This window comes from Macrotis lagotis, chromosome 4 (genome assembly GCF_037893015.1).
Source record: "Macrotis lagotis isolate mMagLag1 chromosome 4, bilby.v1.9.chrom.fasta, whole genome shotgun sequence".
Classification (NCBI taxonomy): Eukaryota; Metazoa; Chordata; class Mammalia; order Peramelemorphia; family Peramelidae; genus Macrotis; species Macrotis lagotis.
This window is the reverse complement of record NC_133661.1, coordinates 277,943,640-277,968,399: the sequence shown is the minus strand read 5'-3', so window position 1 is coordinate 277,968,399 and position 24,760 is coordinate 277,943,640. Positions and strand designations below refer to the sequence as shown.

Below are 24,760 nucleotides of genomic sequence, written 5' to 3'. Positions count from 1 at the left end.
TTCTTTTTTCTTTTTTTTGGGGGGGCGGGGTTGTAAGGCAGTGGGGTTAAGTGACTTGCCCAAGGTCACACAGCTAGGTAATTACTAAGTGTCTGAGGCTGGATTTGAACTCAAGTACTCCTGACTCCAAGGCTGGTGCTCTATCCATTGTACCACCTAGCCGCCCCCATAGCTTAATTCTTGATTACCAGGCTTAGCTCTTTATTTGGTACATGTTAAGCTTTCTTTTCTGTAAAATGTCTCCTGTTTCATGTTGCTAACTCGCACTTCATCTCTGCAGTCATACCTGTTCATAAAGTGTTTTTTTCTCTCTGCTTCCTGGTAGATGATATGTTTCCCAATGGGTAAGTCTTTCCATACAAAATGTTATAGACAATGGCCTACCAACTCCTTTATTTTCTGAAATCACAACTGTCTTTACACTGTTTACCCCTTCATTATTTGTGATTATTTCTTAGGTTGAAGTAAATCAACTAATCAGGGACTAACTCCTTACTTTTTGCTAGTAATGCCAAAGCTTAAGGAGTTTTTAAAACATCTGTGTGTCACACAGATATTTTTTAAAACTCCTTAAGGTTTTAAATACTTTGTCTATAAAATACTTTGTTTTTAAATACTGTTTTTACCCAAACAAAAAACATTAAAGTTTCTGCCCTCCAGAAGTTTTGTGTACCTCTAGTGACAGTGTTTACAGATGAGCAAATACAGAATATGCAGAAAGTAATTTGGTGGGGAAAGAACACAAACAGCCCTATCATGATCAGAAAAGGTCTTGTCTAGGAAGAGGTGACATCTGAACTAAGCCTTGAAGGAGAGTAGTGGTTCCCAGAGAACCTATGATATAAAGTATTCTTTAGAACATACATGTATTTCAATCGCATAAAGCACTTTTTGTTTATTTGTCAACAAAAATTTGATCTCTCATTAACCTTTTCATTGTCCTATGAGATACTTCTTAGGTGTAAGGGATTCAGATCCTTCCTGATGTTTATTTACTTCTGTGATCTGAACAACTCACTTAATTTTCCTACCTCAGTTTCCACATGTGTAAAATAAGGGGATTAGACTAGCTGGTCTCTGAAGTCCTTTCCAGCTCTACATCAATGATATGATAGTGATGATGCTTGTAGAATTTTAATCATCATTCCCCTTTAAGTATAGCAAGAACTAAGGACAGAGAAGGACTTATTTGCCAGTCTCTTGGATGGCAAGGTGATTTGTCAAGTTTAAGTTAAGAGACTGAGCTGGAGTACAGGGCAGTCATTTTCTGTGTTACAAAAATAATTTTATCCTAAGATCCTGTTCTCCTGATTGGGGAATCCCATTAAGGAATACAATTTCATAGGAGGCCCAGGTTTGTTTGTTTTTTTAACTTCTTTTACTCACAGCTCCCCCTCCCTCAAATCCAGTTCAGTTACTTGTCCAGGCATCACCTCCCTGAAGTCATGGTCTTAGTCAAGGATGAAGGACAAACATCCTCACTGACTCCCAGAACTTTGAACTTGACCATCGCAGCTGCAACCTCACCCCCTTTATATGCTATCTTGCCCCATTAGAATATAAGCTATATGAGTGGAGGAGTTCTCCCAGAGCATGGGCTGTCCAGTTTGCTTACATTTCTACCCTTGGTGTTTAGCACAATGTCTGATACTGAGTAAATGATTAATGCTTGCTCTGTGGATTCAATCTATCTACCCGTCATCTATCAGCCATCCATTTGTATTCTAAACTGTATATCCATAGCTTATAAATCTATGATTTATCCATCTGTTTATTCATTCTTCATCTATTTATCCATCCCTCCATCCATCCGTCTGCCCCTCATCCATATCCCCACCCTTCCCGCCATCATTTCCCAGAGTCCTCCGCGCCCCGCGGCCTGTTCTCCGGACCTGAAGACGGTCGCTAGGGGCGGGATTTTCCACTCTCTCTCTCTCCCTCTCTCTCCCTGTTTCCGGGTCCCTGGGGACAGGCACTTGGGGGTACCTACGGCGATCCTCGCCCAACTCCCGCGAGATTACGTCGTCCCGGAAGTAGCTGGTCGCCGTGACCGAGAGGCGCTGCTTATACCGCCATGTGTGGGGACTGTGTGGAGAAGGAATACCCCAATCGGGTGAGCTACCGGACGTAGGGGCTCCCCCGGGCCCGTTGGCCCGGAGCCCCGACACCTCCGACCCTGCAGATGGGGAAGGAAGGGCTGCTCGAGGTGTAAGCGTAGAAATAGCTTCCCTCCGGCCCCCTGCGCTGGGCGGGCTGACGCCGTCCCTGCCCTTCCCTTGTGCGCGGCCGGCCCAGCCCGGGACAGCGGATCCGCCGTCGTCCGATAGAATTCCCGTGGCTTCCTCTTGTCTTTCGAGAGTTCTGTTTCTATTCGAAAGTACTGTAATGACCCCTCCTGATCGGGCTGTGCATCTTTTCCCCTTACGTCATCTTTTGTTCAGGAATTAAACCAAATTTCACAACAGATTTCCTCAATTTTTTTTTCAATCGATGAAATCCCCTCCCTCCCTTTTTCTCTTGAGAAAGGAAAAAAACCCTCGTTTCAAACATATATAGACAAGCAGAACGACACCCTTCATTGGCCATGTCCACAAAACAGACACCTCAGTCAGCTTCCTGAGCCCATTATATCATTCAGGAGGTCGACAGCATGTGTGATGTCAAGACCTCTGGATTCCAGCCTGAGATAAATGTTTCTGGCACACAGCAGGCGCTGTATAAATGCTTAATCTTTCCCTTCCTCCTTATGATAGAAAACAGCCGTAGCAGTACTTGCATTGCCTACTTCACAAGGTTATTATGAGGAAAGTGCTTTGTAAACCTTTAAGCACTGGAGAAGTGTGAGTTGTCAAAGATGAGGAGTGGTGAAAATTAAAGATTTTAAGCACTGTGTTGAAATGTTTTAACTCCTTGCTACTTATAGCACTATGTTTTGTAGTAATTTTGTGTGGATCTTTTTATGGCCATATTTTTTCTGTTTAAAAAGATTTTATTTTAAGAGTATTACCTATTTTGAAGAATCTTATATTTGGACCAGTACAGCATTTTCCTAAAAGTAGAGGGATATCCAAAGACATTTAAGATCCTATGTTACTGGGGCGGCTAGGTGGCGCAGTGGATAAAGCACCGGCCCTGAAGTCAGGAGTACCTGGGTTCAAATCCGGTCTCAGACACTTAATAATGACCTAGCTGTGTGGCCCTGGACAAGTCACTTAACCCCATTTGCCTCGCAAAAAAAAACAAAAAAAGATCCTATGTTAACTTAGGGGCAAAGAATATCAAGTAAGGATTCAAAAGTTCTAGTGTCATCTCTGCTATTAGTAAATAGAAATTTAGACAAATCTGTTTGTTTCTATCTCATCTGTACAATGTATTTCTGCCTACCAACTATTTTGTTATTAAATCTCTTTCTCAAAAGAGGGAGAGTAGGGTGGATTTTCATTGATTGAAAAAAAAGAAAATAAGGGAAAACTCCACTGGGAAATCTGGTTCAATACTCAAGTAAAATATATGATTTAGGAAAAAAAACTATGAATGAGAATCATAATGTATAGGAAAGCCCTTTGTAAGCTCCAAATAGTACATATATACAGCATAAGGACAAAATTATCTGGGCTTCATTTTTTTCAACTGTAAAATAAGGGTTTGGACTTATTTTATTATGATCTTAAGAACCTTCTGAGTAATAGATTGTTATGCCCTTGAAACAACTTAATATCAGCATAAGGCAATAATGATTATGTCTCAGAAAAGAGTGATAGTCAATATAGGTTATAGGAGTTTAGAAAGGGAGATCAATATGGACTTCTACTCTTGTAGTCTTTTGGAAAAGATGGCATTTAAACTTGATCTTATAGGATTTTTAGTGGGAGGAAAAAAAGAACATTGTAGGACAAGGAGGACCATGAGGCAACATAGATGAGAGGAGAGAGTGCTGGGTTTAGAGTCATAGGTAATGGGTTCATATCTTGACTATCACTGCCTGTATGATCCTGGTCAAATTATTTAACCTCTGTGGCTTCAGTTTCCTGATCTGTAACATATTACTTAAGAAGTCCTTCTATCTTTGAATATAGGATGTTAAGATCTTATGAACATAAGCAGAAAGAAATCAAGGAGATGGATAAAGAACTCCCCTTTCCAGATATTTCATATTACTATTCCTCTTCCACTCTGCATCCCAGTCAAACTGGTCTGTGTTTTGTGCCTTATACATGATACTCCATTTTCCATTTCTATAACTTTGTATAGACTGCCCTCCCCCAGCTCCCCAAAATGTTTGAAATGCCCTTTCTTTCTTCTAAGTTTTGGGGTAACTAATTGTTTTCAAGATTCAGCTTGTGTGCCAGTTTCCAAAACCTTGACTGACTCCTTTCCCTCTTAGCTAGTAGTATTACCATTATACCTTGATTGTAGTAGGGGTTTTTATAAATGTTAGTTGTATTGAATCATTCATTTCAACAAATGTTTGTTGAGTAGCAACAACAGGAAGATAGAGTTTTAGGTGGAACCCAATTTCAGAATTGGAAGGGACCTCAGTATCCACCATCTAGTGCAATTCTTTTTTTTTTTTTTTAGGTTTTTGCAAGGCAAATGGGGTTAAGTGGCTTGCCCAAGGCCACACAGCTAGGTAATTATTAAGTGTCTGAGACCGGATTTGAACCCAGGTACTCCTGACTCCAGGGCCAGTGCTTTATCCACTATGCCACCTAGCCACCCCCAAAGTGTAACTAGTCCAATTCTTAAGGAATCTTCTCCAGCATATCTGACATCCAGTCTTTGCTTTGAAGAACTCTATTGAAGGGTAATTTACTTCCTCCATAGGCAGTCCATTTCTCTTTTGTATGGTTACAATTGTTTCAAAACTTTTTTCTTAAGCCAAAAATATGCTGCCTTGCCTTCAGTGTAAGAGGTGTTCAAGAAGGACTAGCAGCACCTCTGGTGTAGGAGCCCTTTTCAAAGCTTTAGCGTTCATCTGGGACTCAACTTTCACCTGTGACTTAAAGAAACCCTGGTAAATCATCTTGGCAAAGAGGCTAATTTTGAAGTTAACTAACAGGCCACAAATCTGTTGATGAGTTAAAGGGTGGCCCAACCATGTAAAGACTTCTCCCAAATGTGAACAGTTTCAAGGGCCATGAAAGTAGCCGAAGCAGGCCCAATGGAGTGTTTAGAAGTTAGATATCAAAGATACACCAAGGTCACCCACTACATTCTGGGCCATCACAGTCATTCTGACTTTTGTCCTGACATTAGACTTTGATGACTCTGAAAGAAAAAGAGAAGCTGTTGATTTTGTACAGCTCTGCCTCACTTAAATCCAATTTACCCACAAGTCAAGACATCTCCCAGTGTTCTCATTTGCCCTTTTCAAAAAAATGAAAGACAAACAACAATAGCTGGTAAAATTAATCTGATTTCCTTATTTCCCAGTTTACTCAAAACCACAGAACAGGAGCAGAGAAATTAGATGTCGCCAACTGAGATTACCCCCAAAATATTCAAAGGTAGAGAATGACAAAATGAGGAGTGTTAGAGTAGTATTGTATTAGAGTAGTTTTGAGTGAAGCATTTCCATGGAAAGCCATGGAGTTATGATTGGGTATGGAGACAAGTAAGTAGATTGGGTGATTTATGATGTTAGGGCACCTAAGATCTAGAGAAGGGCATAGGGTTGAAGAGATAGAAAGATAGGAGGCTGTGGTAATTGAATTTCAAAGTACTAGATCAGGACTGTCCAAAATATGGCCTGCAGTGCAATTTTATGCAACTTGCCTGTGAGTTTTAATTTTCATGAGCAAAAAAATAAAGTAATAATTTGCATGGAATGCATATTTGATTTTTAATTCCATCATTAATAATCACGTTGATGTTAATTTTCTTTGGTATTTTTAAGCAGTATTACAGACAGAACATATCACATGGAATTTTTAATTGATTTGTGGGATGTGTTCTATCTGTACAATAAAGACTAGTCAGTATGCATCTACCTTTTATACTGTTGTGTTGTTGCTTTATTGTTTTGTGTTTGCTTTTGCACTTCACTCCTTTGCCTGTTGTATTGATGACATGTGTTCCCCCACTTTCCAAGAAGTTATAAGTACCATGACTTTTCATAGTGCTTGCTAAACCTAAGGTAAGACTACAAATTAATTTTTATATTAGTGTATGTTATTTTTTATTCTGGGTGCAGCCCTCGAATAATTATTGTATTTTAATGTGGTCCTAAGATAACCTAAGGTTGGACAACTGAGAAAAAGCATTGAATTTAATAAATAGGATATACAGGACTTCCAGTAACAAAATCTCAGAAGAATAATGATGCCAAATTAAGGGGACTAAAAAAGATGTGCATATTGAGGAAATAGAGGCAGCAGATATAAATCGTTCATATATAATAGGTGGTTGTATTAAAGGAAAAAAGGGAAAGAGAAAGGAAAGACTTGATGGGAATAGAGAATTGTATCAAGAGAAAGTGTCATTAGGATAAAAGAGAACAAGTTGAACACAAGTAAAGGTCAAGGGTAAGGAATCAATAGGGAGGGAGAGACTGAAAATGTTAGCTAGGGTGGGGATAAGGGGTTAGCTTAATGGGAAGTTCCAAATCTGGAATATGTAGGTAGTCGCTAGTTCAGATTGCCAATATGTACAATATTTAGAGGTTTCTCTTTCAGCTATGTATAGATGTCTGGAGGTTTGTTATGGGTGCATTTCACAAACAAGCAACAAATTGGCCTGAATTCAGTGCAGGTGGTGATATATTTACACTGAATTGCTGAACAAAATTTTGAACCTAATATGAAAATGGACAGTATTAATTTGTCAAATCCAATTTTTTTACCAAACTCAAAACTTTTTTCCCCCCAGAAATTACCTAGAGAATTAGTTTGAAACAAAACTGAATTTAGTTTTGCTCTTTTCTAGGACTGTTATTAGCACATGATCTGGGATTATAAAATCTTTTCCATAGTAATACAGAATTGAAACCAGTATGACTTTCAAACCCATTCTTTGCTTTACTCTACACTATTTAGCAGTACAAGAACATTCATTAGAATCTCATTGATTTTGGTTTTATTTTTATTTTTTCCCCTGGGGCAATGGGGTTAAAGTGACTTGTCCAAGGTCATACAGCTAACAAGTATCAAGTGTCTGAGGCCAAATTTGAACTCAGGTCTTCCTGACTCCAGGTCCATTACTCTTTCCACTGTGCAGCCTAGAAGCCCCAAAACTAAATAGAGAAGCCAGCCTTAGTTAATGAAAAGTGACTTTATATATAAAAATTTTTGTTAAGTTTTATATTGTCATATTTTCCATATATAGTAAGACTGTAATCTAATAAAATTCCTTGAAATACCTATAAATGATTCTCAATACTAAATACTCAAATGTTTTGCTTAAAATTATTATCAACAGATAATTTAGCAGTTATTTTTGTTGTTACATCTTCTAAGGAATCCTGAGAATTTATGATGTATAGATGTGAGACAGAGTTTGTAAAATGATATTTTATTCAAATATTGTTTGGCAATCAATTAACAACAATAGGCAAATTGGGTCCTCTTAAAAAATCTGTTTTTGTAAATATTTTTTAACATTCTCACCATTCTTATTTACAGTGTTGTGATTTACACTGTCTATACCAAAACATTTATTTATTCAAGTAAATTGAGTATGGTTCCTTGTAGAATTACCACAAATTCCTGAAATTAACTTATCACAATATTCTTTCTGGTTGAGAATGAAGAGTAGATATTCCTTATGGCAAATACATGTACATATTTTTTTAGATGCCCAGTCACAACTTAACTATATTTCTCAATAGTACTTATTAATGTTGAAATTTATTTTTAAACCATATCTACTTGTTTCTGGTAACATTTTGAAATTATTATTGTATTTTGACATTTTTCCCTTCCCAGTATAAAGGAGCTCTGTAATATTGCATATTTAAATTTACATTCTCAAAAGTCTGATGATTATAAAAATTCATTTACAAAGGTACCCTTGTAGTTTGTTATTTTCACTGCTTTCAGTGATATGTGGCTCAAAAGCCATGTCTTGAATTTGTGTGGTACATTTATATTCAGATTATTTTTTATAAGAAATTATATTGTATATATTTCCTAACAAAGAAGTTATATTGTATATCTCTTCTTTTATGCCATTTCCTGAATTTTGCATTTTATAAAGAGATCACATTTTGTGATAAATTCTCAGATGGCAGCACTCTGAGAAAATAGCATAGTTGTGTTAGAAATAGCATTGAACTAGGAATAAGAAGACCTTGTTTGGAGGAGTGGCTTGCTCACTTAGTAATCATATAACCATGTTATTTAACTTTCTCATCTGTAAAATCAGAATAATAATTCTTAACTTCCTTCCCAGAGTTGTTGTGAGGCTCAAAAGAGTATATGTGCAAGGGTAAACTGTAAAGCACTAAACAAAAATACTTTTTTCTTTTTTTTGTCTAATTATATGTAAAAAGAGTTTTCAAATTTCATTTTATATAAGATTTTGAGTTCCACATTTTTCTACCTCCCTCTCTTCCCTCCCTCCTCCCCATGATAGCAAGTAATCTGATGTGTCATACATGCACAATCATATTTAACATATTTCCATTCAGTCAAAAGGGGATAAAAAGATGACAAAGAAAAAAAGATAAAATATTTTTAAATGTGAAAATATAATATGCTTTAGTCTGCGTTCAGGCTCCATAGCTCTTCCTCTGGATATGGCTGGCATTTTCCATTTTAAGTCCTTTAGATTTATCTTTCATCATTGAACTGCACAGCAGAGCTAAGTTCATCACAGTGGGTCATCACACAATATTGCTGTAAATGTGTGCAGTGTTCTGGTTCTACAATACTTCACTCAGCATCAATTTGTGTAAGTCTTTCCAGGTTTTTGTGAAATTGACCTACACATGATTTCTTACAGAACTGTAGTAATCTATTACCTTCACATGCCACAATTTGTTCAGCCAATCTTCAATTGATGGATATTCCTTCAATTTCCAATTCTTTTCCACAGCAAAAATAGCTGCTATAAATATTTTTGTACATTTGGATCTTTCCCCCTTTTTTTTATTATGTTCTCTTTGGGTTTAAAGGATCAAAGGGTCTGCACAGTTTTATAGTCCTTTGGGCATAGTTCCAAATTGCTCTTTAGAACAGTTAGATCATTTCTCAGCTGTACCATCAGCACAGTGATACCCCAGTTTTCTCATATCCCTTCCAAATGTACAAATGTACTTCTAAAGGTCTATGATTTTATTGTTTTCACTTAAGTGGAGCACAACCCTTTTATTCCTTAAGAGTTTTTTTTTAATGTATTCCTGTCACCAAAAGAATTAAAAAATCACCTGCTAATGAGCTTCTTCAGATTTAGTTACAGCTTGGCCTATAGGACTTAGCAGAACTTGGGTTTCATTGGCATTATTCCTATAGAACATAGGGCTACCTCCCTGATCTGAAGAGTCATGAGAATAGAATCTCAGTTCTTATAAGGGTAAGATAGTATCCTTGGAGAGGTGGAAGAGGGCAGCTAGGTGGCATAGTAGATAGAGCCTGCCTGGAGTAAGAAAACTCATCTTCACTGAGTTCAAATCTAACCTCAGATCACATACTAGGTGTTTGATCCTGGACATGTCACTTAACTGTGCCTCAGTTTTCCTGTAAAATGAACTGGAGAAGGAAATTGTAAACCACTCCAATATTTTTGCCAAGAAGACCCCAAATGGATCCACGACTATATAACAAAAATTCTTGTAGGTATCAACCTGTATATAGTTTTTTGGCATTTTTATAGATTTGGAAGGGGAAGGGACCTTAACATTTGATCTAGATTAGCAAGCCTAAATTTAAAGTTGTGGAAACAAGCCCAAAAGAGGCTATGACTTGCCTGACATCACATTGATCACCATCCCATTTCCATTTCTTCTTTCATAGATCCATCGCACAGTTTCTACCTTATTTTTTCCTTCTCTGTTTTATTGTATAAAATTTGAGTCAAATGTAAAGCACATGAGTTATGAACTGGAAAATGTGTCCTATGGTCCAGAGTAGTAACATGATATGCCTGTGATTGAATGTAATCCCTTTTTTCACAAAATACAAATTTTTTAAATCAATTCATAGGGCTGTTGGCATGATTAAATTTTCTTGAGGTAGTTAGCTAGGAAAGGATGGATGGAGGGTATAATTTTTAATTGTTTAAAAGTTTGGGGGCAGCTAGGTGGCACAGGGGATAGAGCAGGAGTCAAATCCGACCTTAGATACTTAATAATTGCCTAGCTGTGTAGCCTTGGGCAAGCCACTTAACCCCATTTACCTTGTAAAACCCCAAAACAAAATAAAATTTGTTTAAAAGTTCAAAAAGGAAAATTTTCCTTGAGCAAAATGCCTAAATTATTTTATGAAACATTATTGCAAATTGTTAAGAGAGAGCAAACTCCCTTCTATTTTGTATTTTATGGGTTACTGATCTCTTGCTTTCTCTTCCCTACAAATCATCACCTGCAATTGGGAACCTTTTTTGACCCAGGAATCATATTTGACTGAGTGGTGATTATATTAAGAACTAAGAGAAGAGTTATTTTAAAGTTCCACTTAGTAACTTGTAAGTACTATCAGAAGGCATGGCAGAAGGGATAATAACCAGAATTTGAAAGGCAGAGACCAGGCTTTGAATATTCTTATCAGACCTAGACATAGTTAATGTAACCCTAGACAAGTCACTTCACTTCCATCAGCCTCAGTTTTCTCATCTCTAAAATCACTCAACAAGCATTTTTTTATTTCCTGGATATCAGTGGAACAATTTAAATACAATAACAACAAACTTGCATTCTATTGGGCAGACAACTTGTAGGAGTACTAGGGGGGAATCAAAGAAGGGCTTTGTGTAGAAGGTGGTTTTTAGCTAAGTCTTGAAAGAAAAAAGATTCTAGAAGGGGAAGAATAATAGCATCTGGCTCACATCATCCTCACATTGTGAGGATCACATGGGCCAATGTCTTTAAAAACACTGCAAATCTTAAAGCATTATATACATTCTCTGGCTATTAGTACTTCTCTTTCTAGCTCAGTTACTTGTTTTTATATAACATTTTATTTTCCCCAATTACATGCTAAAACAATTTTTAAACATTTTTTAAAGTTTTGAGGGGCAGCTAGGTGGCACAGTGGATAGAGCACCGGCCCTGGAGTCAGGAGTACCTGAGTTCAAATCTGACCTCAGACACTTAATAATTACCTAGCTGTGTGGTCTTGGGCAAGCCACTTAACCCCATTTGCCTTGCAAAAACCTGAAAAAGAAAAAAAATAAGAATGATTAATACTTTGTAATACAGTTTGAGATCTGATATGGCTAGACCACATTCCTTCACATATTTTTCCCATTGATTCTCTTGATATCCTTGATCTTCTGTCTTTGCAGAAAGATTTTGTGGTTATTTTTTCTAGCTCCATAAAAATAATCTTTGGTAGCTTGATTGGCATGACACTAAATAAATAGATTAATTTAGGTAGAATTGTCATTTTTATTGTTGGCTTTTTGTACCCCTGAATATTTTTCCACTTGTTTAGTTCTGACAGTTCATATGAGAAGTGTTTTGTTCTTGGTTTTGTCTTGGCAGGTAGATTCCCAAGTATTTTGTTTAGAGTTATTTTAAATGGAATTTCTCTTCCTATCTTTGGCTCCTGAACTTTGTTGGCAATATATAGAATTACTCATTTATATAAGCTTATTTTGTATCCTGCAAATAGTTTTTAGTTGCTTCCCCAGTATTATCTCAGTTAATATTACATAACTACATATTCCATTTTTAGTGACTTTTTTAGCATATAGGATCAAGAATTCAGGGCTAGAAAAGACTTTAGAGATCACAAAGTCCAATTCCCTTATTTTTTCCAAATTAAGAAACAGGCTCAGAAGATAAAGTGATATTTTTAAGATCACATAGGTAATATATTATGATATTTGGTCTTTGGCAAGGTACAATGCTCTCAAAAGCAAAACTGCATCACTTTAATTTTTTTTTATTTCTTTAAGGCAATGGAGTTAAGTGACTTGCCCAAGGCCACACAGCTAGGCAATTATTAAGTGTCTGAGGTCAGATTTGAACTCAGGTACTCCTGACTCCAGGGCCAGTGTTATATCCACTGAGCTACCTAGCTTCCCCCAAACTGTATCACTTTAGACAATTAAAAAGTTCATTCTCTGAACTCCAGTTTGATATAGAGGGTTTTGGCACTTTTTGTAATGTTTTTTGATACAGTCTTCCAGTGAGCAAATTTCTGGTCCTGATTTTCTCTAAAAGTCTTATCTCCATATTTATTGAAATTTTTTAACAGTAATTTTGAAGTGAAAATGTTTTATTATTTTAAATAGTATGATTGATTATATAATACTGCAGATTAAAAAAAAATTTGTGTTGTAACTTTTGGCATTTTAGGGTAACACTTGCCTGGAGAACGGATCTTTCTTGCTGAACTACATAGGCTGTGCAATGTGCAATAAACGAGATTTTATGTTGATTGCAAACAAGTCCATGAAAGAGGAAGATGGAGAAGAAATAGTTACCTATGATCGTAAGCAGGCTTTATTTTTCTTAATTAGTTAGCATTATAGTAGATTTTAGTTTTATATGTATCTTGTACGGTATATGGAATATAGTAAGTATGTTAATAAATATGATTGATTGATTCTAGAAGAGGAATTTCCCAGATAATTGTAGCCTTCATAAATATAAGGCAGATGAGGCATTTGCCTGCAAGGGCAACATTGAGGGGACAGAGAATATATAAATTATTAATTTACTGTCCCAAGCACCTTGCCCTCAGAATAAAACATTATTTATATTCTGATTTCAGTTACAAATTAGCTGGTTATAGTGCTACAATTGATTGCCCCAGGTTGCTCTGGTTTTTCAATTTTTATTATAAGTCCTTTTTAATTTTTTCATTACCTTTCTCACTTTTTCCTGAACTGTTGCCATGCCTGCTTCTAGGTGAATCTTGTTCTTTTCTGGTCTATTCCTTCTAATATTCTGTACTTGGAGAAACCAAATTTTAAGGAAAACCAAATAACCTCATTTATTACAATTATGTGTAAAGTGAAAAGAAATAGTTCCAGAATGAGGAGTACAGGGGCTCTCATCTGGCTTTGAGTGGAATTGTATATTCTTTCAGGCCACAATTTCAAATCTTTAACTGTAAAATATACAGTGGTACAATGTTTTGTTTTTTTTAATAAAGGTAAGTATAATAAATTTCCTTAAGTGTCTCATTAAAAAAATAGAGCTAAGGTACTTTTAAAGCATTTGCCATGTTAAGAGGAAAATGTTAATATTCTAAGGCAAATGAAATGTATCATTTTTCACATTTGTCTTGCAGATGTGTGTAACAATTGTCATCATATAGTAGCCAGACATGAGTATACATTCAGTGTCATGGACGAATATCAGGTAAATATCTTAAGTCTTTGGAAATTTATTTTTTAATATTCTAGAAAAACCTAGTTATAGTACTCAGAAGTTACTAACAAGGGGCGGCTAGGTGGTGCAGTGGATAGAACACCAGCCCTGGAGTTCAAATCCAGCCTCAGACACTTAATAATTACCTAGCTGTGTGGCCTTGGGCAAGCCACTTAACACCATTGCCTTGCAAAAACCTTAAAAAAAAAGTTATTAATAGATAGAATCTAAATTTACAGAATCTCAGATGATCTCAGACAGTATATAGTCCCACCTTTTCCCTAGCAGGAATCTTCTCTATTATCATCCCCAAATGTAATTGTGAAGATTTAGAATACTAAAGAATTCATCACCTCCTGAGGCCACCTTTTATACTTCTTAGACAACTCTGATTTTTAGTTGTTTAAAATAGCTCTCTGAAGTTCCCACCCATTAGTCCTGCTTCAGACTTCTAGAGTCAAATAAAACCAGCTCAGTCCCTTTCCAATATGACATCATTTTCAGCTACTTAAAAATTGCTGTGATGTCCACCTTGCTCTACTCTTCTCTACACTTTCTTCTATCTAATCCTCTTAAAAGAGTTGTAAGGCTTATCAACATCCTGATCATGCTTCTCTAGGTGCTCTTCAGCTTAACAACAACCTTTCTAAAATATGATGTCCATAGCTAAACAAATAAAGCAGATTAGAGCAGAACTATATAATCTCCCTCATTCTAGACATGATATTTTATGTTAATACAGATAAGGGCAAAATAGCTTTTTTATTTGCTATATTTAGTTGCCACAAAAGATTTTTAGTTCCTTAAACCAGAGTCCTTTTTTTATATATACTATTATTTGGTCACTCCTCTCTCCCTTGATAGTTTTGTCATTGATTTGTTTTTTTACTTAGATTTAACTGTTGGATTTTTATCATTAGATTTAACATTTATCCTTATATTATTTTGCCATTGTTCTATTCTGTCAAGTTTTTTTATTCCAGTCTTGTCATAGTAGCTCTTCTTAGCAGCATCATATTCACAAATTTTATCTGCATGCCATCTAAGCTTCATCTGAGGCATTCATTTAAACCAAAGTTTCTTAAACTGGAATTTGGATGAAAAAAAAATTACAACTTTATTTCACTAATCTTGAATTAAGATTTGTATTTTTTTAATTATTTAAAAATATTATTCTAAGGAGTCCAAAGTCTTCACCAGACTGCCATTCCTGAAGTAAACTTAAAAAAAGATACTTCCTTCTACCTGCATCTTTATGTCTAAGTAAGAGAGGAAAGCTCTGGACATAAATGAATCTATGGAAAGCCAAGTCAAATCATATGTTCTACTGCTCATGGACCAGGATTGCTGTCTTTGTGTTCTATATGAAAGACACTAAATTATGACTGTTCATGTGACTGTTGATGTACCTTTTTAAAATTTGTCTGGTTATCATGGACAGCTATTCCATTTATGGTATTGGCCTCTGCATAGCCACAGAGACGTTATTGTCAGACCTAAAGTTGTGATAAAGAAGCTACTAAAGAAGGTAGCAACCCTACAATCTTATTTCTAATAAAAAAATAAGATAGAAATTTTCATAACCTGAAATTTATAGCTAAAATAAGTAAAAAAATCAGTGTCTTATTTTTAAAACAAGTATTAAGCTTAAGTTAGGTCCAGAAAAAGCAGGTTTGCCTACTTTTAGCAAACTGTATATATGAAAATCTTTAAAATCTGTTCTTGGGGAAATTATTTACGTTATAAGAAAGTTCTTCACAAAGGAGTCTGCTAAATAGTACACAAACTTACAATGTATCATCTTTTAAGAATTGCAGAATTTTGAAGTTTGAAAGAACTTATGTTCCCAATTACTCCACCCCTACTCAAAAAAAAAAATTCCCACTACCATATATGAAGGAATGATTGTCCTTCCTTTGATGGAAGACCTCTGGGACTTTCAGAGTAGCCTATTCTGCTTTTTGAATAGCCATAACTGTTAACAAGTTTCTCCTGACACCAAGCCTAAATTTTCCCCTTTACAACTTTCACCTTTTTTCCTTTGTCCTCTACCCTGTGGTGACAAACAGAACAGAGCTAATCTTTCTTCCTTGTGCCTACCCTTCAAATATTTAAAGATAATAGAAAGAATGCTTTTTGAAATCAGAGGACGTAAATTCAAATCCCACCTATACTACTTTTGTGATCTTAGGAAAATCTTAACCTTTCTGGACCTCAATTTTCTCATTGGTAAAATGAGCATCTATAAAAAAATCTGTAAAGATGACCTCAAAGATATCTTCCAGGCCTAAAATTAAGATTCTGTATCCCTGTTTTGTTTCTTGACTTATAGAAATTTGATTTTGTGATTTTTCAGTAACATATAAAGCCAGCCTACTGATGAAGGGCTCATATTTGTCTGATTATTAGACCCAAACTAAGTCCTAGAGGTTTAGCTCTGAATTACTGTTCCAATCTGTCATAATAGCCCCTTTTCTTTAAACTATTCCATAATTTATTCTTAGTTACTTCATGTGCATTTAAAAAAAAAGCTTTACTGATGTTTCTTAAGGGCAAGAAACATATTTTTTCATTTAATGGTATCTATGGCACTACTGATGCCTAATAAACATATATTGGCAGAATAACTGGTTGAAAATAACTTCAGTTGTTTCCAGAAGCTCAGTCAAGATCCAAAGGAGCAGCTTCTTCTCTAACTTATTTATTTCTTTCAGTGACACTGTTGCCCACCCAGACACCCCAGCTTTCACACTTCCTACATCTGATCAAATACCAGGTCCTGGTGATTCCTTCTTTACTATATATATCTTTCATTTAAAAGCAATTAAAAAGGTTTGAGAGATATAGTTTCTGGGTAATTTAATCATTTTATTAACAGAGCCAACACATTTATCAATAAAAGAATGGTCATTTGACTGGCAGACCACACTCAGGGCTTATATGTTCTTTTGGAAGAGGAATAGCAATCAATTCTCATTAGTTGACAATTCAGGAAAGAATGCATATTACAGTGAAGAACTGAGTGACATGATGTTACCCTGGGACAGAGAGACTCTTTATATTCAGACTACTACCAGCTTTGGACAGTCTATTCAAAGAATTTTTACTCCACCCAAGCCTGAACCAAACCTTCCACTTGGGTGGGGTCTTGAACAAGAAAGTTTATCTGATCTCATTATCAGCAATGTCCTTCTAGAGACTGAATCAGGACTTGAGATAAATGGGAGAATAGCTGGATCTCTTCAATTCATTATTAATAATCATTTCTCATATCAATACCCTTGTTTCTTTTCCCTCTGACATCTAAACTGTTTCAATATCTTTCTGACCAGTCATTTTCGGAGTCACCCTGTGGTCTATTCTGTGTGCAAGTACCAGATTTATCTTTCTTATATATACACAATTGGTGGTGTCTATCCTGTGCTCGAAGCCCTGCAAGAGATCCTTCCTAAAGAAAGTTGATACTCCTTAGCTTCAAATTAAAGGCTCTTCATAATCTGACACCAGACTCTATCCAATTTTTCTTGTACATGCTCCCACATGCTTTAACCAAACTGGATTACTCAATATTTTGCATATGTCTAGTGCTTTCTTTCCTTTAATTCAATTATTCCTTGGTCTCATAATGCCTTTTATTCTTCTTATCTTTGCCTTTTGAAACTCAGTTCATCCTTTAAGATTCACCTCAATATTATATCAATATCCACATCATATCTATATCAAGTATATATCCAAAGATATAAAATATTTTTTGTTCTCCGCCCTCTCACTCAGAAATTATTTTCCTTCCTCTGACTTCCCTTATTAGATTATGAGCCCCTTGCAAGCAGGGGCTGATTTTGCTTTTCCTTATATCCCTAGCACCTACCTAGTGATGAAGTTTAATTTGGAGTTGAGCATAGTGAAGAATTCACTGTCAGAGACCCAATGTCAGAGACTTAGGGGGACAAGATAGATATTTACACTTCTCCAAATAGAATGAATTCCAAGAATTAACAATTTGTGAAAAGATAAACCAAACTCTTAAAGGTAAAAGCAAGGAAGGAAAAGTTGTGAGGGATTTGGGGAGGTCTTAGAGAAGGATACTATGCAAGTGTGGTTTAGGAAATCACATCAGAAATCGTTAAGGATAGTTTGCTCATTACTTGGGCAACATCATTATCTCAGCATTGTTTGTGCACCTCAGTAGGCAAATGGATCTGTTCTGTGTCTGGGTCATGACAACTTTGACATAATGTACAGGATACAGGGTACATGATATGGGGAAGTTTCTGATTAGATACAGGATGGTGAGATAGGCTCTATCAGTTCAAGGAGAGGCATAAGAGTTGGTAGGAAAAACATAACATTCCCTTAAGTTATGCAAGATGGGGCTTTGTGTATGGAAAAGTACAAGGTAAGTTAACTATTTGCTTTCTACCCAGTATTTCCACTTCATAATTAGCACAGTGCTTGTCATAAAGTAAGTACTTAATAAATTCTTCATGTTTTGACTTTACTTTAGATCTCTTTTTATGCATCAATATCAGCCATATTTTGTATTCTACTATACATATTTTATTTCTCTTAATCACACTGTAGATTTCATGAAGTCAAGATCCTATGATTTATCTTAAAAGCCCCCCTAACATTTTATTCTCTGATTATGGTTAATGATAAATGTTTGCAAGTTAAATTGAAAAAACAAAAGGTCCTGAGCTCAAATCTGAATTCTCACTCCCCACTCAACCCTCCCAACCCCCCTTCACTTGATGATTTATATGTAATTTGTTGAGCCCAACATAAAGCTCTTTGCTTTGAGGTGATGGGTGGAACTCAGACTGTTTTCTTTGTATGAAAGGCTCTGGAGATACAGTGCTATTGTTTTTGGAAGAAACTGATATTGAAAGCATGTTTATGCTAGTTTTCAGGTAAAAGCTCTTACAAAACAGAATCAGAACTATAAAGTGAACCTCTGAGTGTCCCAAGAGTAAATATGCACTTTATTTTGTTCTAGGAATACACCATGCTGTGTCTGCTATGTGGCAAAGCAGAAGATTCTATCAGCGTCCTCCCTGATGACCCTCGACAGATGGCTCCATTGTTCTGAACATCCTGCCACAGTTTTACTGTAACTATGTCATTGTGCTGGCTCAGAGTGCTTGAAAACCTGGCAGTGTCACATTTTGTTTTCAGTTCAAATGGCTTGTTTGCTTTCAAAGCTTAGAATTGGCTAGGCTAAAAAAAAAAAAAATAGTTTAACTGGGTACTCTAGCCTCCTGTTGACATCATCAGAATCAGAATGATACTAGCAGCTGCATGTCTCTGGGAGAAATAAAATGACTTAAATTGCCCCAACAAGTATATCTTTAAAGGAGAAATGAATGTCTCTTCTTGTGTAATGGAATAAACACTGGCCTGCAAATCAGAAGATGTGTTCTAGGGCCTATCCACTATACTATGAGAACTTGAGTCACTTCTCTGGGCCCTAATTTTCTCATCTGTAAAATAGAAATAATAAGTCTTGTTCTACCTTACAGGAGTATACATATTGTTGGGAAATTATGTATGTAATTACACTTTGAACATTGTAAAAACATTCTGCAGATCATGGATTTGGAATCAAGGATCCTGGGTCTGCTTCTAATTCTACCACTTTACTTGCTGCATGACCATGGGCAAGTTAATTGTTCTCTAGGCCCCAATTTTCTCATCTGTAAAATGAGCCTTTTTAAAATCTTTGATCAAATGATCTCTTGTACACTTTTTAAAACATACATATTTGGAAGACTTGGTAATATTAAAATATACCTTTTAAGATTTAAAAGTGAGGAAAGAAGGCAGTACACTGTTAGTACCAGGTACATTGACTGCATTGTGCAATGAATCTCCCTTTTAGCAGTCCTCTATAAGCATGAAATAAATCTCTGGTGAGTTTGAGAGGAGGTTTCAAATACCAGTGACAACACACATGGGAATCCTGTAACTAGATAGTGACCAGCTGTTGTTTTATTCTTGGAAAATCTTTGCACTTTGCTTCATTCCTATATCTGACCCAGTGTTGCAGCCTCTTAATAGCATTCATCCTTAGTAACAGGAAAAAAGTTCTCCAGCAAGGCTTTTTTTTAATTTGGTAGAGCAAAACCATCCCCATGACTGTTCAGAATTTTCCATGTGCCCAAAATTAGCCATTCAGGCCTAGAAGGAAGATGTTCTTCACTTCATCCTTTCCTTTATAATATATTTTTGTTCTGGTTTACATATATTTTTAAAATTGAGGCATAAATCCCTTTTGTGTTTCTCTAACATTAGATCACTCTTGATACAGTGTTACAGTCTCCCTTTGGTATGGTTTTAAAGTAATATAAAATATACTTTTATTAATATAGAGCATTATTCTGTACAGTAGGTCTGATAAAAAGACAACTTCTTGAACTGATTTGCTTTGTAGGCCTGAAGAATGAGAGTGGGGAAACTACAAATTTTTAATCTTGGGGGGTTTCAAATGCACTTTAATATGTGGTTTTATGTAGTCAAAAAATATAATGTGCATATTCAGGCTTTATTCAGATTCACTTCTCAATTCTCAATCATACTTTGTGAATGAGAATAAATCACTTATTTATTTCTTATATCACTGAGATTTTTATTTGTCAATGAAGATATGATAAGAAAGTTCTAGATTTGTTTTAAAAACAGGATAGGGATTTGTATGAATGGACACAAGGTAAAATAAGTAAAACAAATATATATATATACAATGACTACAACAATGTAAATGAAAAGATCACTAAAAAGGAGTTCAACTCCATGTAACCCATGTAACTGAAAAACTAGTGATGGTCCTAGAGAGTGGGGAAAATGAAACTTATCTCCCTCTAGAATAATTACTCTGGAGTCTGAGAACCTGGGTTCAAATCCCATTCTACTTTATTATTTTATATAGCAAGTCACTTAACCATTGTGGGCCTTAATTTTCTTACTTGTAAAAAGAAAGGATTAGACTAAACTGCCTCTGAGTTATATTCCAGCTCATCTAAGACCTTATCAAGTGCTTTCTATATATAAGCACTGTGTTAAATGTTAGAGATACAAAAAGAGAAAAGACAACTCTTGCCCTGATGAAGTTTACCACCTAATGGGATAGGAGTATGCAAACAAATATGAACAAAACAGTCTATATACAAGACAAACAGAAAATAATTTGACACTTGGGAAACACTAGAATTAAGAAGAGTTAGAACAGAATACTCTGTCAAGTTTGTTCAGAGTATTTTTTTACCTAATTTTTTTTCTTGTTTACAAAGAAGTCACTTAGAAAAGACTGGAGACAAAAGGCATCAATAAAATGTTTTTTAAAAACTGATTAGGGTTTAACAATAATAAAAAATAAGCTTTTATATAACACTTTCAAATTTACAAAATGCCCTGTCCATTTTATTTCAATTGATCCTCACAACTCTGTGATGTATTATAGATATTATTTTCCAATTGATGATAATAACTGAGGAAACTGAAATTTAGAGAGGTAAAATGATTTGCACAAGATCATGCAACTAGAAAGGTCCAGAGGCAGATATGAACTTGAGACTTGAGACTAACATTATTTCTGCAGACCCAGGGTTATAGAAACAAGAAGTTGTTCAATTCAACCCATATCCCTCTCCCCCCAAGAATCCAACTCCAAGGTTTGTTGTGAGGTGAAAATGGGATATTTATAAAACACTTAACACAGGGATCAACATTGTGGCCCCTGGGAGCCCCTTAATAAAATGCTTTTTCCCTTATCTTCTAAAATCATGTCAACTTAATTTATTTCTCTCATAAATCAGAATATATGATCTCACATTTTACCTTTATCCCAAGTATTATGATAGGATCATAGAATTAGAGGGATTTCATAGGGCATCTAAATTCAACTTTTTCATTACACTAATTGTCGGGGGTCGGCCCTGACCGCCTGGGTGGATAGGACCTCCCCGGGAGTGAGGTCAGACCAACCCAGAGAAGACACGGCTCCTTAAGGGGAGCAGTGGCTTCGCCTGGTTGGCCTGTGTCGCTTGCTCCAATCGGGTGGTAGGTTCTGCCCTCGGGGCGGATTGGGGTGGCAGCCCGGAAATAACTCCCTATATTATCCAGAGCCCTGAGCTATTCGGGGGATCCCTCTGCACCTAATAAAACATATGCCTCCTGAAGACGTGTCTGCCTGAGTCCCTCCTCGCTGATCCCCGGGGGAGGGAAAAACCAGGGACGCCTGAAGCAGTGCCCACTGAGGAGCTCACTGGGGGGTCCGGGGAAGAAGACCCCGGACAACTAATAAGAAAACTCAGGAAGAGTGAAGGATTTGCCCAGGGTCACACAGGTAGTAAGCAACAAAGATAGAATTTGAAGCCAGATCCTTGGATTCTATAGCCATTTTCCTTCCCAGTTTCTCAGCCATGTTATTTAAAATAAGAACTCATAAAGAAATTGATATTTCTTGTGGCCTCCCTAAGTTGAAAAGCATTGATGTACCACACCTGAAGGAATTTGTTAATGATGAGTCACACTGAATGAATCTCCTTTCTTATATCTCAAATAAATCTGGTTCATTGATTTTGTTTACCTAAGAAACTGAGGCTATTTGTCCATTAGATACTATTTCTAAGAATAGAAAGGAAATGAACCACATAAAAAGTAAAGGTATGACAACTTGTCTACCTCTTAATAGTGGATCCATTAGAATGTAGGAAAGTTAGCATTTCATCAAGTAAATGTCCTCCAATTGGGGAATGGCTTAGCAAACTGTAGTATATGTATGTCATGGAACACTATTGTTCCATTAGAAACCAGGAGGGATGGGAATTCAGGGAAGCCTGGGGGGATTGGCATGAACTGATGCTGAGTGAGATGAGTAGAACTAGAACATTGTACACCCTAACAGCAACATGGGGATGATGATCAACCTTTATGGACTCATTCATTCCATCAGTGCAACAATCAGGGACAATTTGAGGCTATCTGTGATAGAGAATACCATCAGTATCCAGAGAAAGAACTATGGAGTTTGAACAAAGACCAAGAACTATTACCTTTAATTTAGGGAGAAAAAAACTGATATCTTATTGTCTGATTTTGCTATCTCTTATACTTTTATGTTTCTTCCTTAAGGATGTGATTTCTCTCTCATCACATTCAATTTGGATCAATGTATACCACGGAAACAACATAAAGACTGGCAAATTGCTTTCTGTGGAGGGTGGGGGGGGGGAAGTAAGATTGGGGGGGGGGAATTGTAAAATTCAAATAAAATCTTTAAAAAAGGGGAAAAAAAGAAAGCATTTCATAAAATATTACCTTAGTCACTATTCAAGGTTTAGTTTCCTTCTACTCTCCTTGAGTGCAAGACATTTTTCTAGGTCTTTCAACAAAGACCACTATAGCTGTAATTCTAATGTCTGTGAGAAACCCTGAATTATTCATTCAGACTGAGCTTGATGGAAAAGGACCAGAGCACTGCACTGGCATTCCAAGAACTAAATTGCTAATGGCATAATGCCAACATCAGGTAATACTGACTCTGTGGGTGTTATTGGCTATGTGGTAGATCTAACATCACATTAATTACTACTGAGATTAAAAAACAAAAACAAATCAGACTTTATCTTCTAAATTTTAAATTTTCTTTCTTCAGGAATGGGACACTTGGTTTTGGCCTGATACTATTTCAGGTGAAGCTACATAAATTGCCTGTTGACATTAAGAACAGTTTTCCTAAGAAGACTTTGTTCTTTAAGAAAAGGGAATTGGGGGGCAGCTAGGTGGTACAGTAGATAGAGCACTGGCCCTGGGGTCAGGAATACCTGAGTTCATATCTGGCCTCAGACACTTAAATAATTACCTAGCTGTGTGGCCTTGGGCAAGCCACTTAACCCCATTTGCCTTGCAAAAACCTTTTAAAAAAAAAGAAGAGGAAGAAGAAAAAGGAATTGGGGGAGAGGAGAAAATTCATATTGAGAAACTGCTCAAGTTGAAAAATAATGTTAACTCAGAAGTGGCCATAGTGTACCAGTTGATATTAGAGAGAGAGAGAGAATGAGGGCTTTTGCTCTTCAATTTAGGTTTTTTTTTTTTTTTTTTTTTTGGTGTTTGCAAGGCAAATGGGGTTAAGTGGCTTGCCCAAGGCCACACAGCTAGGTAATTATTAAGTGTCTGAGACCGGATTTGAACCCAGGTACTCCTGACTCCCAAGGCCAGTGCTTTATCCACTACACCACCTAGCCACCCCTAGGTATGATTTCTTAGACTGCCTTATGAAATGAAAGAATAATTTACACAAATTTGGAAACCGAGCAGAAGGACCATAGCCTTATATATCTACACTTCTATTTCAACTGAATCAAACTCAGAAAAATGGTTTGGGAACCAAAGTAATTGAGAAGGTGGCACTATTCCCTAGAATCAGGATTTAATCAGTATTGATTTGGGGAGCTATCAGCAATCTACATAGCCATGCAAATCACTTTAAGTATATTATTTCATTTGAATCTAATTAGCAACTCTATGAGGAAAAAGTTCTCTTAACCTCATTTAACTGTTGAAGAAACTGAGGAACCAAGAGATTGAGAGACATGTCATTAGTCTCAAATGCAAACCTTAGATCTTTCCAATTCCAAATCCAACCCTCTGGCTATAGTGCTAATTCTTCCACATAACCTAATATTTCATACCTATCTATTTGAGATGTCTAAAAATTCTTATTTATTGGAATTTTTTCTGTTTGCTTTTTTCCACTCAAGAAGAGAGTAATGCTTTTCCAACTAGTCTGATATAGGTTAGGGCCCTGATTTTCAGATGGGTAGAGACTTTTCATCAGAAATGGAAGCTAAGATTTAAGTAACACTCTTAGTCTTCTGCCAAGTAAGCAGGTTCTTTCACTATTACTACTTGACTGGTTGACAGGTAAAATGCCCAGGTGGAGAAAATGGAGAAAACAGTTTCTTTCTGACCCTCTTTATACTTGCTCACACCACAACATATTGTGCATTGCTGAGTAAGTTGTAATACTTAGATGCTGAGTAAAAGGCAATATTTCATAGTGCCCCCATGGACCTTAAGGTATTCAAAGACCACCTTAACTTTTTGGAGTATCCCCAAATATTTAGGGATAGATTTAAGAAATTCTTGAGAATTCCTAAGTAGAATATTAGGGGATATTTTGGACCCCAGTGACATTTTCATTGAATTCTAAATACTTCTTAGTGTCTCATAGAGGATAACTGGATATACTGTTCTCATAATCTAATTAACTTAGCCTATACTGGC

The 24,760-nt window shown here is 36.2% G+C and overlaps 1 protein-coding gene and 1 long non-coding RNA gene across 2 annotated transcripts in view; one reads left to right on the top strand and one right to left on the bottom strand.

Moving 5' to 3' along the window:
* Positions 1 to 2,405, bottom strand: part of LOC141522585 (uncharacterized) — a 29,753-nt gene extending 27,348 nt beyond the window's left edge. Inside the window, exon 1 of the long non-coding RNA XR_012478241.1 lies at positions 1,991 to 2,405. This is a non-coding gene — a long non-coding RNA (uncharacterized LOC141522585). The remainder of the gene's footprint in view (positions 1 to 1,990) is intronic.
* CHURC1 (churchill domain containing 1) lies at positions 1,939 to 22,674 on the top strand. The gene is made up of 4 exons (XM_074236121.1): positions 1,939 to 2,113; positions 12,458 to 12,593; positions 13,398 to 13,468; positions 18,474 to 22,674. Exons 1-4 carry the CDS (start codon positions 2,075 to 2,077, stop codon positions 18,564 to 18,566), a joined length of 339 nt encoding a protein of 112 aa, XP_074092222.1. The 5' UTR covers positions 1,939 to 2,074; the 3' UTR covers positions 18,567 to 22,674.
* Positions 22,675 to 24,760: the final 2,086 nt, after the last annotated feature.